Raw genomic sequence first — 12,824 nt, 5'->3', positions numbered from 1 at the left:
ATCTCAATCTTCAATGCCTAGTCTGATTCCGGCCTTAGACCAAGCTGATATGTGTATCAATTGGTATCAAAGAATCTCAGTGTGCTGTAAAAGCTTGGTTTGTTTTGGATCGTATATTAAAATTCGCCATTGCTTTTAAGTTCAGGTTAAAATTAGAATTAGAAGTTTTACATCTTGAAAAGCAATGAAGATATCGTGTCACCTAACTTGACCCGTTCTGAGAATCGGTGTAAATAAGGACGTATCAAATATTTAATTTGCATCAATTTGATACGCGTACTAACCGGTACTAACCGATTTAACGGTATAAAAGGGATCTATATATGCATTTGAATTGCCCAAGATGACTGAATTCAGTCACGCTCTCTCATTGGCCAGCAAAAATGTCTGCACAATAGCACACCTTTGGTGCGTTCGGGAACGTGCTATTAGCGCTACTTCTGTTATTCTATCTTCGTTGTTTATTAGACGTAAAACAAGGATAGAATGACACAAATAGCGCTAATAGCGGCTCCCTGAACGCACCTCTTATTACTTTTACCACGGGTACTCTATTCACAACACGACGACAATTTGGGCGGAATCGCCGTTATTTCGTCGGTGAGCGCCATTAAATTAGAAGAAGAAAACGCCACGACACTGCCCGACAGCAACATTGGCTTGAATCAGTTGACTCCTGCTGGTTTGACCCGTCTTGCATCAACAACGGCCAACAACGGCTGTCGAATTGTCGAAACATAGCTGACTGCTGATTGTTGAATGCGTCATCCGGGAATGATGGACTTCAGATCAAATCAAACGTGAAGCATACATGATGCTTGGGTATATAAATGTCATTGACGTCATTTCGCATTTTCTTTTCCTTTCCCTCCTTTATCTTTCTTTTTCTCTTCCATTTCGTATGTACATATCGCACATATGTACACACACACACACACACACACACACACACACACCACGCGCGCGCGCGCACACACACAATGCACACACACACAAATGCACACACACACAACACGCTACGCGTGCGTCCGTAATACATTACATGCATCAAGCGATGCGTAGTTCGGCTTCGGAACATTATTTTTCCTCTGGCACAAAGTGCTAAGGTCTATTGATTCATACACGACTTTTTGGAGAAACGTCATTGCTTCGTAATCTAACTTCTAAGGAATGTTGCATACCGATGTAAAACGTACTTCTAAGGTGCATGCAAGTACCCTTATCTTTCTTTTTTTGTTTAATTTTTTCTTTTTATTGCGACGTAAGTGTTTCTCATGAGATTATGAGATCCACCACGTCTTCTTATATCATGAGATCTGTTCTGAGTAATCTATTATTGATCAGACTTATGAGAATAAATATATGTAGATCATTGTCGATAACGTTAAAATTATTTACTTCCTTGTCAGAGAGTAAAAACTACGTACCGCTTAGAATCTCATGATTTAAACTTATTTACTCGTCCTCGAGTAGAGTAATAAAAATAAATATTGCAAGTATCATTACATAAATATGTGTAATTGTAGCTAAACAATAGCGTTCAGACTGATTTATGTAATGTCTCGGCTGCTTTTTTTCAATTCATAGTTTTTCCTAAAGCAAAAAAAGTACTTTTTTTATAACTCTTTAGTATAAGATGTATCTAACTCGCAAATTCATTATCGCCATACAATTCTGAGATGCTAAACGTAAGAAAAATGTTCCAGATAGTTATAAAGTCTTTCCTTATTTACAGGTTTTAGCTGGATTATGCGTCAGCTTTCATTGAATATTCTTGCTGCTTTTCAGTTTATAAATACTACAACATGCCACCAAAGCAAAGGAAAATAGCTATTATGGGCTATAGATCTGTAGGTAAGACATGTTATATGATAAGGTATCCTTTTTGCATAGATATCATAGATTGTAATAGGTATAGACATTTTCTGATCTTGGTGTCTATATTCTGTTTGAAAGAAAACAGTCATCGAATCATATCAGCATTTCTTCAATTTGATACTTTAGAGAGAGAGAGAGAGAGAGAGAGAGAGAGAGAGAGAAAGAGAGTATGTGTGTAACACGAATTAAGCTGATTTAGTCTTTCTAAACTGATAGTTACAACCTTCATAGGATATCACAGTCTGTACCTATTATATCTATAGGATATAACTTGAAATTTTTGCAATAAGATATGATTAACATTATATTATAATTGAAGATACATTTGTATATTTATTTAAATATGTATTTAATATATATTTAATTTTAATAGGTAAATCATCCCTTAGTATACAGTTTGTCGAGGGACAGTTTGTAGACTCATATGATCCTACAATAGAAAATAGTAAGAAATACTTTTCTCATTTACTAGTTTTCATTATTTTATTCTATTCTATTATTTTATTATTTTATTCTAAGAATCTATAATTTATAGAAATGTGAATGCATTAAGCAATTTAAAAGTACCACAAGTCTTTCGCATGTTACAGCGTTCACAAAAAGTACACGAGTAAATAGTCAAGATTATGAACTCAAATTAGTAGATACAGCTGGTCAGGATGAATATAGTATATTTCCTACTCAGTATTCGATGGATATTCACGGCTATGTTCTGGTGTATAGCATAACCAGTGCAAAGAGTTTTGAGATTGTACAAATTATTTATGACAAATTACTCGACATTACTGGAAAACTCCAGTAAGATCCAAGTTCTTAAATGTTCAATATTTGTTCTATGTTTATTCATGCAGCATTTATAGATATTGAATAACATCTTCGGTTTTACAGTGTTCCGATCGTATTAGTGGGTAACAAAACAGACCTGTATGTTGATCGTATGATCACGACAGATCAAGGAAAACGTTTAGCTAATTCTTGGAATGCAGCATTTTTAGAAACCAGTGCAAAACAAAATGAGGTATTTATAGATGTTTTTCCAGTCTCGAAGTAGTGAAATTTTTATTGAACGCGTTTTCCATAGTCTGTTGCAGATATTTTTCACACATTACTAAAAGAGATCGAGAAAGCCAATGGGAATGTACAAGAAAAGCCGAATTGTATTATTTGTTGAATTGCTTGAATCAATGGCTTCAACAAAAAATGTAAATGTGTAAAATTGGGTCAAAAAAAACCATGATCGTTATACTCTGATATCTTTACAATCCCATTAAGATAAATACAAGTGTCAAAAAGTGTAAATGAAAAGTGCATGTTAAATGATTATATTTTATTTTTTCTCGCTATACATTATAGATAATTTAGTTATCGCTATACATAATACACAACCATGAGTAATATTATTTATACAATGGTTATTATTTTTATGATATAATTATACTTGTATACATTCTTATATACATTTTAGTTTAACGTTCGGATTATGTAATTAAGATAATCTAGCATATTATTATTATTTCTGTTTGATTATGTTCAGGGTCCCCAAAAATAGATGTAGAATTTATTATTAAAATCAACATTCATAAGTTACATTATATAATTTTAGTTAAGTCTATAAAGTTTCTATCCTTTTTAATACATTTAAATATATCTCCTTTTATATATAAAAGAAATACATATTGAAACTTAAAAAATCTATTTCTACATAAATATCGATTATATAACGTTTTTGTTTATTATAATTGTTATAATTATGAATTACTGACGATAGTGCACAAGAAAATAAGGAGATAGAATGTATATTTCGTTAGGTAAAAAAAAATTAAAAAAGATCAGATAGCACACTGTGTTTCAAAACGGTCCAATACCCATCCAATAATGAATAATTTACAAGATTGAGAAGTAACTAATTAAGAAGGTTCGCTTGTTAGTCGAAAATCAACTTAGAGTCTTAATTTTTTTTTATATGATGTAGATAAATACTGTACACAAATAATTCACAATTTGTGCGTGTGTGTAATTCACAACGAGCAATATTGATCGTAGTTTTTTTATTGTAATATTATTCTGAAATTGACCATTTTAAGCACATTGCTTTATGGGAAGCGGTTCCGAAGAAGATAATCATCGATTTAATACATACTCAGCTAACTTAGGACTTTGAAAAACTATCATTTGACAGATGAAATATCAACAATTGTGTATAAAAAAGAAAAATTGGACTTTACAGTATGGATTTAAAACTTTATTGTTACAAAGTTTACCTTTACCTGACGGATCGCATTAGTAGTAACAGACTTGGCAACGCCGCAGTGAACAGCTGATACGAAGCCAACTTCATATAACCTAGAATCCATCTCGGCGTAAAGAAACAAATATGAAAATAATACAAAATCGACCTTTACATCGATTCTGAATTGCTCTCTTATTATTTGCTATAGCCGGTAACTGCCTGTCACATCGCGAAGTACAACGCAGTGCAATGTTGCCAAATATACACTCGACTTTTCGAGTCGTTGACAATAGGTGCATTCAGTATTACAACCGCTCACTGAGCGCTCAGTAAGCTCTTGCATTTGATTGGTATATTACGTTAGAACTAAAAATATAGCTAAAATCTTAATTTTCAATGCGTAGTCTGATTTCGGCCTAAGGCAGTTATAGTTAAGGGGTACGGGTTCTACAATGGCTGCGTTCAGCAGACTCAACAGTTTTGCAACAGTTTTATGATTGGACGCGTTCAAGTTGACAAAGCGGCTAACCTGCTCGCCAAGCAAATGAACATAATTGGTTGTTATTTATAGATCCAACCAATCATATTCAATCGCTCGGTAAGCACGCCTAGCCGCTTTGCCGTCTTGAACTCGCCCATTGTCTGCTGAGATAGGACCATTCTTCTAGTTCTAAAAGTATGATCCAATCAGCGCGAAGGAAACTTCCAACAGTTGCAAAACAACCGTTCTGCTGAACGCAGCCAAATGAGTCTTTAGTCAACAATCGGAAGTCTTTATTTAAGGCCATCATACGTACAAAAATTTTAGTCGTAATCGTAAGACCGTAAGCAAATCGGCCAATCACAGTCGAGCGTTTAAAAACGGGAGATCTTAATTTTGATTGTGATTGGTCGATTTGCTTGCGACCTTACGATTTCGATTAAAATTTTTGTACGTGTGATGGCCCTTAAGGCCATTCTACATCGGTCGTATCGTAGCGTCGGAAGTGTCGTAAGCATCATACGACTTAGAAATTGAAGCATCGGATTGGCTCAAGCAACAAACTTGTGACTTGCGACGTCTACGATACGACCAATGTAGAATGGCCTTTAGGCCTAAGACGCTATCGGTGAGTCGAAAGGGCTGTCGGTGAATCGTAATCGGTGAATCCGTAATGCGGGATCTACAATAGAAGTCGTAGCAGTCGTAGGGTCTTAAGTCGTAGATTTGTAGTCGTAAATTGACCAATCACAGTCGAATATGAGAAGAATAATCAACTGTGATTGGTCAATTTTCTACGACTTAAGACCCTACGACTTCTATTGTAGATCCCGCATAAGGTTGGCCAACAGTCAACATTTAAGGTACCGACTACCGATTTTCTTACGACTGACCAATCATGTAGCTTCAGTAGCCATCTTTCAGTTTGAAAAAATAGTGCGAAATTTACGCGTGCATCATGCTTCATCATTCATCACTCTATCATATTACCAGTTTATTATTAAACACAACACAAATAAATGATTTTCTATTTTAGAACTGATTGTATTCAGCCCCTTTTCGAAAATTCAACTTCTTTCCCATTGCCCGAGCCAAACGACTCGCTATACAACTAGCGATTCATTGTAGTTGCGAAAAATCCTGAAGTCACCACTTAGGTTAAGTCCGGATCAACAATAGATGTTTTAAAGCCCATGGCACATACAAAAACGTAAGGCCGTAATACGTAAGCAGAAAGAAATCGTAAAATTGGATTCGCTACTGGTCTTACGGTCTCTATCGTGATTGGCCAATTCGCTTACTGATTATGTCTTATGGCCTTACGTTTTTGTATGTGCCATGGGCTTAAGACTTAAGCCATAAGAAATTGATCAATTACAGTCGAATCCGAGGGGAATAATCGACTGTGATTCGCCCATTTTTTATGGCTTAAGGCTTAAAACCCTATTGTAGATCCGAGGTTAGGAATCCTCAAGTCGAGGACGGACTATGAATACGGCCCAAGATCTGTTCGCGTTACATGAAATCCCCAAATATTTTTACACTTAAAATGGAATAGATATATATTTGGCTTTAAAAAGAAAGAAAGCGAAGATGCCGAGTGCAAAAAGTGCAAGCAACGCGACAGACATAAAGATACAACGACTTTTGTGTCGATCGTGTCTTCTAAAAGGAAAGCAGCCCACAGTCGACACAAGTGTCGTTCTATCTTTATCACTCTCTGAATGTCAAGAAGGATAGAATGATGCTTGTGTCCATTTGTGTCATCAAATGTAAAACAGTGTTATATTATCCTGTTTCGAGAAGTTTGCCCGGTTCGAGGTAGCTGGTGTCTTGCATTTTTATATACAGATTAGTCATTTCAAAGACCACTAATTCGTTACTGGCCAAATCGTCTCGGTAGTCTCGGTTGGTCTCGGTACAAAGAGTGCAGGCAAATCCAAGCAAATCAAAAAGGAAGGATGGAAGTTTCATAATATGTGCCCAGGGCATGTATTATTTAACTCTTTATTTTTATACGTATTATTTTTTGATGTCACAAATTGAGATAGTAGTGGCGAGTAAACAGGAGCATTAAATCCATAATTAAACCCATAATAGATAAATAGAAGAGTGAAGTATTATTAGTATTGTGTCTGATTGTATGACTATTAATTGTAGTCAAGCTAGCTGTTCAGCAGAACACAACAGTTTTGCAATCCTTTTATGATTGTCTGCTGAGATAGGACCATTCCTCTAGATCTAAAAGTATAATCCAATCAGTGAAGAAAATCTCCAACAATTGCAAAATAAACGTTCTGTTGAACGCAGCTAATATCGCGTTACAATTCAAATATTCGCAATCATGCGCAAGAAGGATAAATCATGAACGCATAGTTCAACGAACAAACTCCGTCCACTTAGCTTTTTTTTTTCAACGATAAGACAAGACTTTGATTATATTAAAAAATATTCTCTCAACCTAACATATTTCTTGTTTACATTTAAATAGATAGCCATGATTTACAACCGCGTTACACGGATGTACAATAAAATACAATACATATACATATACGTAAATCCTAAAAACGGTATGTGTACTTTGGCTCAAGGTTCCATACTTATGGAAAATCGAATATTCTCTACACATGACTTAATTTACAATGTTAATCCTACTTTAAGCACTTTGCGAATCAGTAACGCGTCAATACAGTCGCCGGCGATGCATTCAGTTCGTTTTTATAAATCGATTTCATTTATGTAATTATTTTCACGACTTTTCTAATTGATCAATAATTAGCTTTTGTTCTAATACTCGAACAAAAGATAAATGAATAAAAATTTTGTATTTTATTAAACTGTCTCTTATGACATCCTTATTTATTTCGAGTAACTAATTTGTATTTTTTTTCATAAGATATTATCTATAGAAAAAATCAATTTAATTCGCACATAGAATTTATAAAATTCTACTGAAATCAATCTAAATGGAATTTCCATCAAATATAATATAAAAAGATTTAATATAAAAATAAAATATACACATAAAAAGATTAACAATAAAATTTATTTAAAATTCGAAAAATAAATTAACGAAATAATAATGGTAAATAATGTTCGTATTTGTATTAAACCATTAAAATACAAATATTATCATTATTACGAAAAATGACAAATCATTTAATTTCAATTCTTTTTTAGATTACATTTAAACCGATTTTTAATTTATCTCAATTTTTATTCTAATTATAATAAAAACATGATTTTAGATAAATAATTAAAATAATGTTCGTTATAATATAAATAATTATAAGATAAAAGTTTTGTATGTATAGAGTATATTTCTAAAAAAAATATTCATCATGAGGAAAATAATTATTTCAAACTTCTACCAAAAAAATGCAACAAAAGACCCAAAAGGATTCCATGAATTCTCTCAATCAATTCTGAACTAGAAACCGTTCTCATGCTTATCTCAGATTATCTATGGACGGTGAGTATCAAACACGATCATTTAGCCCTGTTTACGGTCGTCTTAAAAATCCTTAAGTAAGAGATTGGACACAGTTTGGACAATTTTTGATTGATTCACCATATTTTTAAAGATGATTAAGATAGAATGATATAGATGTATAATAGACTTTCTACAATAAGTCATTATTTCAGTTTAAGTCTTAAACTGTAAGAAATTGACCAATCACAGTTGAATATGAAAAGAATAATTGGTCAATTTCTTACGGCTTTTATGACTTAAGGCTTAGGTAATGTATAAAGCTCATGAGATAGAATGAGATGCGTGAATATCCCATTTTATCTTAAGCAAGTCCTGAAAAATATAGTACATCAAATTCTCGTGTTCAATCTCTCATTTGAAGATCTTCAGGCTATCTTACTGCTTATCCTACCAGAGATTAATGACTTGATCTTTTACAATATGTCAGAAAAGCTTGTCACAAAATGTCAAGCGAATCTTAAGAAACGAATGTCGTTCGCGAGAATAGACTCCACTATGCTCTATTATGCGAAAAGTGCAAATTTTACTGTAATAATAATTTGTAAATGAACACTATGCCCCCCTATCAACCTTATACTAAAATAAAAGTTCATTTGACAGATACAACTGCTTGTGATTGTGTAACTGTAAAATGGGAACAGAAAATCAACATAAATTAACTTTATGAAAATAGGCGTTGTTAATCAGTTGTCGCATGATGAAATCTATTTTTGTGGCGCAAAACAAAAACCGAAATATCAATTGATAACTGTTGACGATTAATTGATAATTGTGCAAAACTAATAATTCTATAGTTACTTATCGCCATTGGTTATCCATATTGTACAATATATATAATTTAAAATTTTATAAAATCATTAATTAGTTCTAAAGTAATTTTGGCTTATCGACATATTGCTTGCCATGGTGGATAATGGTGGCGAAGGTGCCGGCCACCATGGCGCCCCAGAATAACATATAGAGTAATATTTCCGTTGTGTATCGCGATGGTAAGATTATGTGAGCGACCAACATCGAGGACGCGACTAAAAGAACAAGTGGGAATGTAGCATAACGCCAATTTCGTTCGGATTCCAAGGGACATTGAATGGAAGTACATTCACCATCCTGGACGATGTAACGACCTAGAAAGAGCTCCAACGAATCCTGTACAACAAAATATTGTTCAAACTATCATCAAAAGAGAGAAGATTGTTTTCAAGAATTATTTACTTGTCTATATCCATCGGCGAAATTGTTCTTGTAATATCTCGTCAAAGAATTTAAACCATCTTTCATTGCACCCAATTTTGTGCGCTTTCCAGTTCGTGTAAAGTCAGTTTTCAACGCCCCTGTACCCGAATATTGGATGCTTATTACATCTGCGTTATCCGCCCAAATCTAAAAATATTAGTAAACAATTTTTTTAATCAATAAAACTTTTTATTATTAAAAAATCAACATTTACTTATCAGACTATCTCATTTTTATTATTTAGTATTATAATTATTATTTATTATCTACATATCATAAGACTACTTCTTGTATTTTACTTAATATTAAAAATTTTTTTTAAATTATATGAAAAGTTATTTGAAAAAATAAAATACCTGTTTAAAAAGATTTTCAAATGCAGGATGATCTTCCACCTTTCTAAGTATCTCTAGCCTGTTCAATACTTCGTTAAGAACTCGCTTTGCCAGCATGCTTTGTACAACATTTGTTCGGTCTAAACAGTCGATACAATTTGTACGGAAAACACCATCCTGAGCCGAAAGCAATGCTCCGTCTCTCATCAATAAGAAATACCCCATCTGTTCTTGATCATGCGCTAATCGGTCCATTAAAGTGTTCAATTTGTCCCATCTCAGTCTTCTGCATTCCGCATGAAAATCAAAAGCCTCATATCGAATATTTTGGTTGTTAATTCTTTGCACTAAATTACGATATGCGTTTTCTAGTAATGCTTCTGGTCCACGCTGATCAATCTGTTCAATATACTGGTATGTTTACAAATATAACAGTTTTTTTTTACGAAATAAAAAATTTCTAAGCCAATTCTTACAGATAGTACAAATATAATTCACAAAAAAGATTTTTTCACAATTATTTTAATTTTATAGTATCTAAATATCATAAATGTAAAAAAAAATTTACCAAATTCACTAGAATTTGCTTTCCATAATGAAAGATTTGAACGTCAAAGTGACGAGCACAAGCGCTTTGATGATCCTCGTGTGGACTGATCTGTGGCTTTGGCTTGTACTTTAAATTTGGTGCTTGATACCAAAACAGAGGAATGGATCCACGTGTTTGCACAAAGGAACTGCAATTGCCATTCACCTCAATCAGTTGTTCTGTCTCTACATAATTGGATACATTCCCAGTGGCATCTATACCACGTGAAAATAATCTTGTTCCAGCACGATGTATACCACGTCTAGAGATAATACCCCAATTGAATGCAACACCATTCACAACCACTGTATTCAGCGAGATGACTGTATAATCAATTGTTAAGGAGGCTCATTACAGAAAAATATAAATATTTAAAAGTTTAAATGATACGACATTATTGAAGGATACAGCCATGAATAATAGGTAAACAAAATTTGTATTGCTCTGGTCTTGCACTTAGGTCCTGCAGAAGATAAGCGTTCCATACGAATCTAGGATCTGCTCTGTCATGAAGTGGCATCTAAATAATGACAGGTCCTTATCATAAAACTGCTTACAACACTGCATAAAATAACAATCTAAACACGCAACATATTTACTTGTAAGAATTCAGGTGTTGTGTTATGCAGCCTCTGCATAGTATGACTAAGGTCATAGGTGTAACTGAAGTAAAAGTATGGTGTGTTTAAGACAGATTTTACCATCTCCAGGTATGTAGAATTATTTTGGACCTGTTTCTCAGTCAAATGCAAAAAGGACCTAGTATAGGGTATCACATCTGTTGAAGATATTTTAAAGATGTTATGCCCAGCTATAGTCCCACACATCTGAGCATCCGTAACAACAATAAGGTAACGACATGCCAAGAGGTGTATAGTTCCTACCAGTCCCCATATTTTTCTACGGCTGGCAGTTGTTGGAATCTGATTAGCAGTGCCGACTGCAAAAGGAAGCAAAGATCATCAACTTTAGTTTAATTCAAACATATAGAATTGTCCGTTAATTACCTTGAGTATAGATCTGCTGACTCACTCTATCTACTACTAGCAGAACCTTGGTTCCAACTGGTTCGACGAAAAACTTCTCTGGAGTGGCATATCTTGGCAGAAATAAAATTAATAATTAGAGTGAGCAATAAAATTGGCAGCGCGCACATAATTTTTTTATATGTGTATTTTGTGTTGAATATAAAGTGCATTCTATGCAAATATATTCTTTCTCTATAATTACTCACAAGTATAAACTATCATATACATCCATATTTGGCATCATATTGTCAAATGATGAATAGATCAGAAGCAAGTAGATACGCTGAGCAGAAAGACGAGCAAGCGAGAAAATAATAATAAAATAACACTTGGGAAAAATAAATTACTATCTCCTGGTGAAACACAATCCATACATACACATGGTAATTATACAGTTTAGCCCCTTGCACCTCAAAAATCAATAAAATTAGGCTTTTTTGACGCGTTTTTGCGTAAAACGAAAGAATTTGGTACAAAAAAGGATAAACGTTGAGAATACCCTGCTCACCTTAAATTTTGATAAAAATATACTTAATTGATGCGTTTTCGCGTAAAAATTAAGATTTGACAAGAAAAAAAGCGTCGTTCTGCCCCGTGAACCAAGATATTAATTGTTAAAGTTTTAAAAGTTGATGACTATTCAGGTTAGGAAATCTGTCATATCCACGAAATACTATGATCATGAAGACTAGAAGCACAGATTATCAAAAACTAGAAGAAGCCATGGTATAAAGACAAGGGTATTGCTGGATTCACACTGCATCCGATTTTCGTCGTACGACACTCTGCAACCAATCAGAAAACAGGATTCCGATGAATTTTACTTCGTATTATCGGAATCCGGTTACACGGCAATTTTCATAAAAAAAGAGGGGGTAATGTTGGTAGCAACAAAAACCCTTGAGGCACCATAGTTTTATTTTCTACGGATTGGTGATATTTACAAGTAGTGATCCGTTAGTTTGCGCCGATCATGGTCGATCGAGTGTAAGGCCCTGCGCACAATAGAGGAAATATTAGGAACAGGAATAGATATTAAGATTTTAACCTATCAGATACCAGTTACACCGGAATACACGGTTTCTGATAGGTTGAAATCTTAATATCTATTCCTGTTCCTAATATATCCTCCATTGTGCGCAGGGCCTAAAAGTAGTGTAATTACATGATAATTCGTGAACTGTTCGCAAACGGCTGTCATCGCGGAGGTTTCGTGTTTTGACAGTTATGTGTATCAAGAGGTTAATAACGTCTTCGAGATTATTCAGATAAGTTTCATTAAATATTTTCATTACAAAATTTTTATTCTTACTATTTCATTAAAAATCGATATTTTGTGTTATATATTTTATTTTCAGTTATTGGTTTTCGGTCTAACACTATCAACGGTGTCAGTGATTATCCACTAATTCAGGTTTATTTAGATTATACTTCCTTCCACAACTCTTCCTTTTCCTCTCTCTCTTTCTTCTTTTTTCCTCTCTTTCCCTTTAATTTTCCTTTCTTTCAATCCCTTCTTTTCTATACACAATTTAACACCGTTGGACGCTCGATATT

General features: G+C 33.8%; 2 protein-coding genes across 6 annotated transcripts; one reads left to right on the top strand and one right to left on the bottom strand.

Annotated features, from left to right (window-relative positions):
* Positions 1-407: 407 nt before the first annotated feature.
* Rheb (Ras homolog enriched in brain) lies at positions 408-3,403 on the top strand. Of its 2 annotated transcripts, none has more exons than XM_018450258.1 (6): positions 408-822; positions 1,736-1,854; positions 2,252-2,323; positions 2,469-2,676; positions 2,767-2,896; positions 2,960-3,402. In XM_018450258.1, exons 2-6 carry the CDS (start codon positions 1,806-1,808, stop codon positions 3,047-3,049), a joined length of 549 nt encoding a protein of 182 aa, XP_018305760.1. In that variant the 5' UTR covers positions 408-822; positions 1,736-1,805; the 3' UTR covers positions 3,050-3,402. The 2 variants fall into 2 exon arrangements, with proteins under 2 accessions (XP_018305760.1, XP_018305761.1); XM_018450259.1 differs by lacking the exon at positions 408-822 and adding an exon at positions 1,049-1,203 and having other exon boundaries at positions 2,960-3,403.
* A 4,908-nt stretch (positions 3,404-8,311) lies between these two features.
* Sac1 (phosphatidylinositol-3-phosphatase SAC1) lies at positions 8,312-11,940 on the bottom strand. Of its 4 annotated transcripts, none has more exons than XM_018450254.1 (9): positions 11,474-11,940; positions 11,247-11,338; positions 10,999-11,179; positions 10,839-10,902; positions 10,648-10,759; positions 10,219-10,562; positions 9,672-10,049; positions 9,295-9,462; positions 8,312-9,228 (listed from the first exon to the last, which is right to left on the bottom strand). In XM_018450254.1, the coding sequence occupies exons 1-9, from the start codon at positions 11,509-11,511 to the stop codon at positions 8,950-8,952; spliced, it is 1,656 nt and encodes a 551-aa protein (XP_018305756.1). In that variant the 5' UTR covers positions 11,512-11,940; the 3' UTR covers positions 8,312-8,949. The 4 variants fall into 4 exon arrangements, with proteins under 4 accessions (XP_018305756.1, XP_018305755.1, XP_018305754.1 ...); XM_018450253.1 differs by having other exon boundaries at positions 10,839-11,179; positions 11,474-11,550; positions 11,646-11,940; XM_018450252.1 differs by having other exon boundaries at positions 10,839-11,179; positions 11,474-11,670; positions 11,767-11,940.
* Between the last annotated feature and the right edge of the window lie 884 nt (positions 11,941-12,824).

This window comes from Mycetomoellerius zeteki, unplaced genomic scaffold, assembly GCF_001594055.1.
Source record: "Mycetomoellerius zeteki isolate Tzet28-1 unplaced genomic scaffold, Tzet1.0 scaffold274, whole genome shotgun sequence".
In the NCBI taxonomy this organism is placed as follows: Eukaryota; Metazoa; Arthropoda; class Insecta; order Hymenoptera; family Formicidae; genus Mycetomoellerius; species Mycetomoellerius zeteki.
Note: the sequence above shows the minus strand (reverse complement) of the source record. Positions and strands in the feature narration are given on the sequence as shown.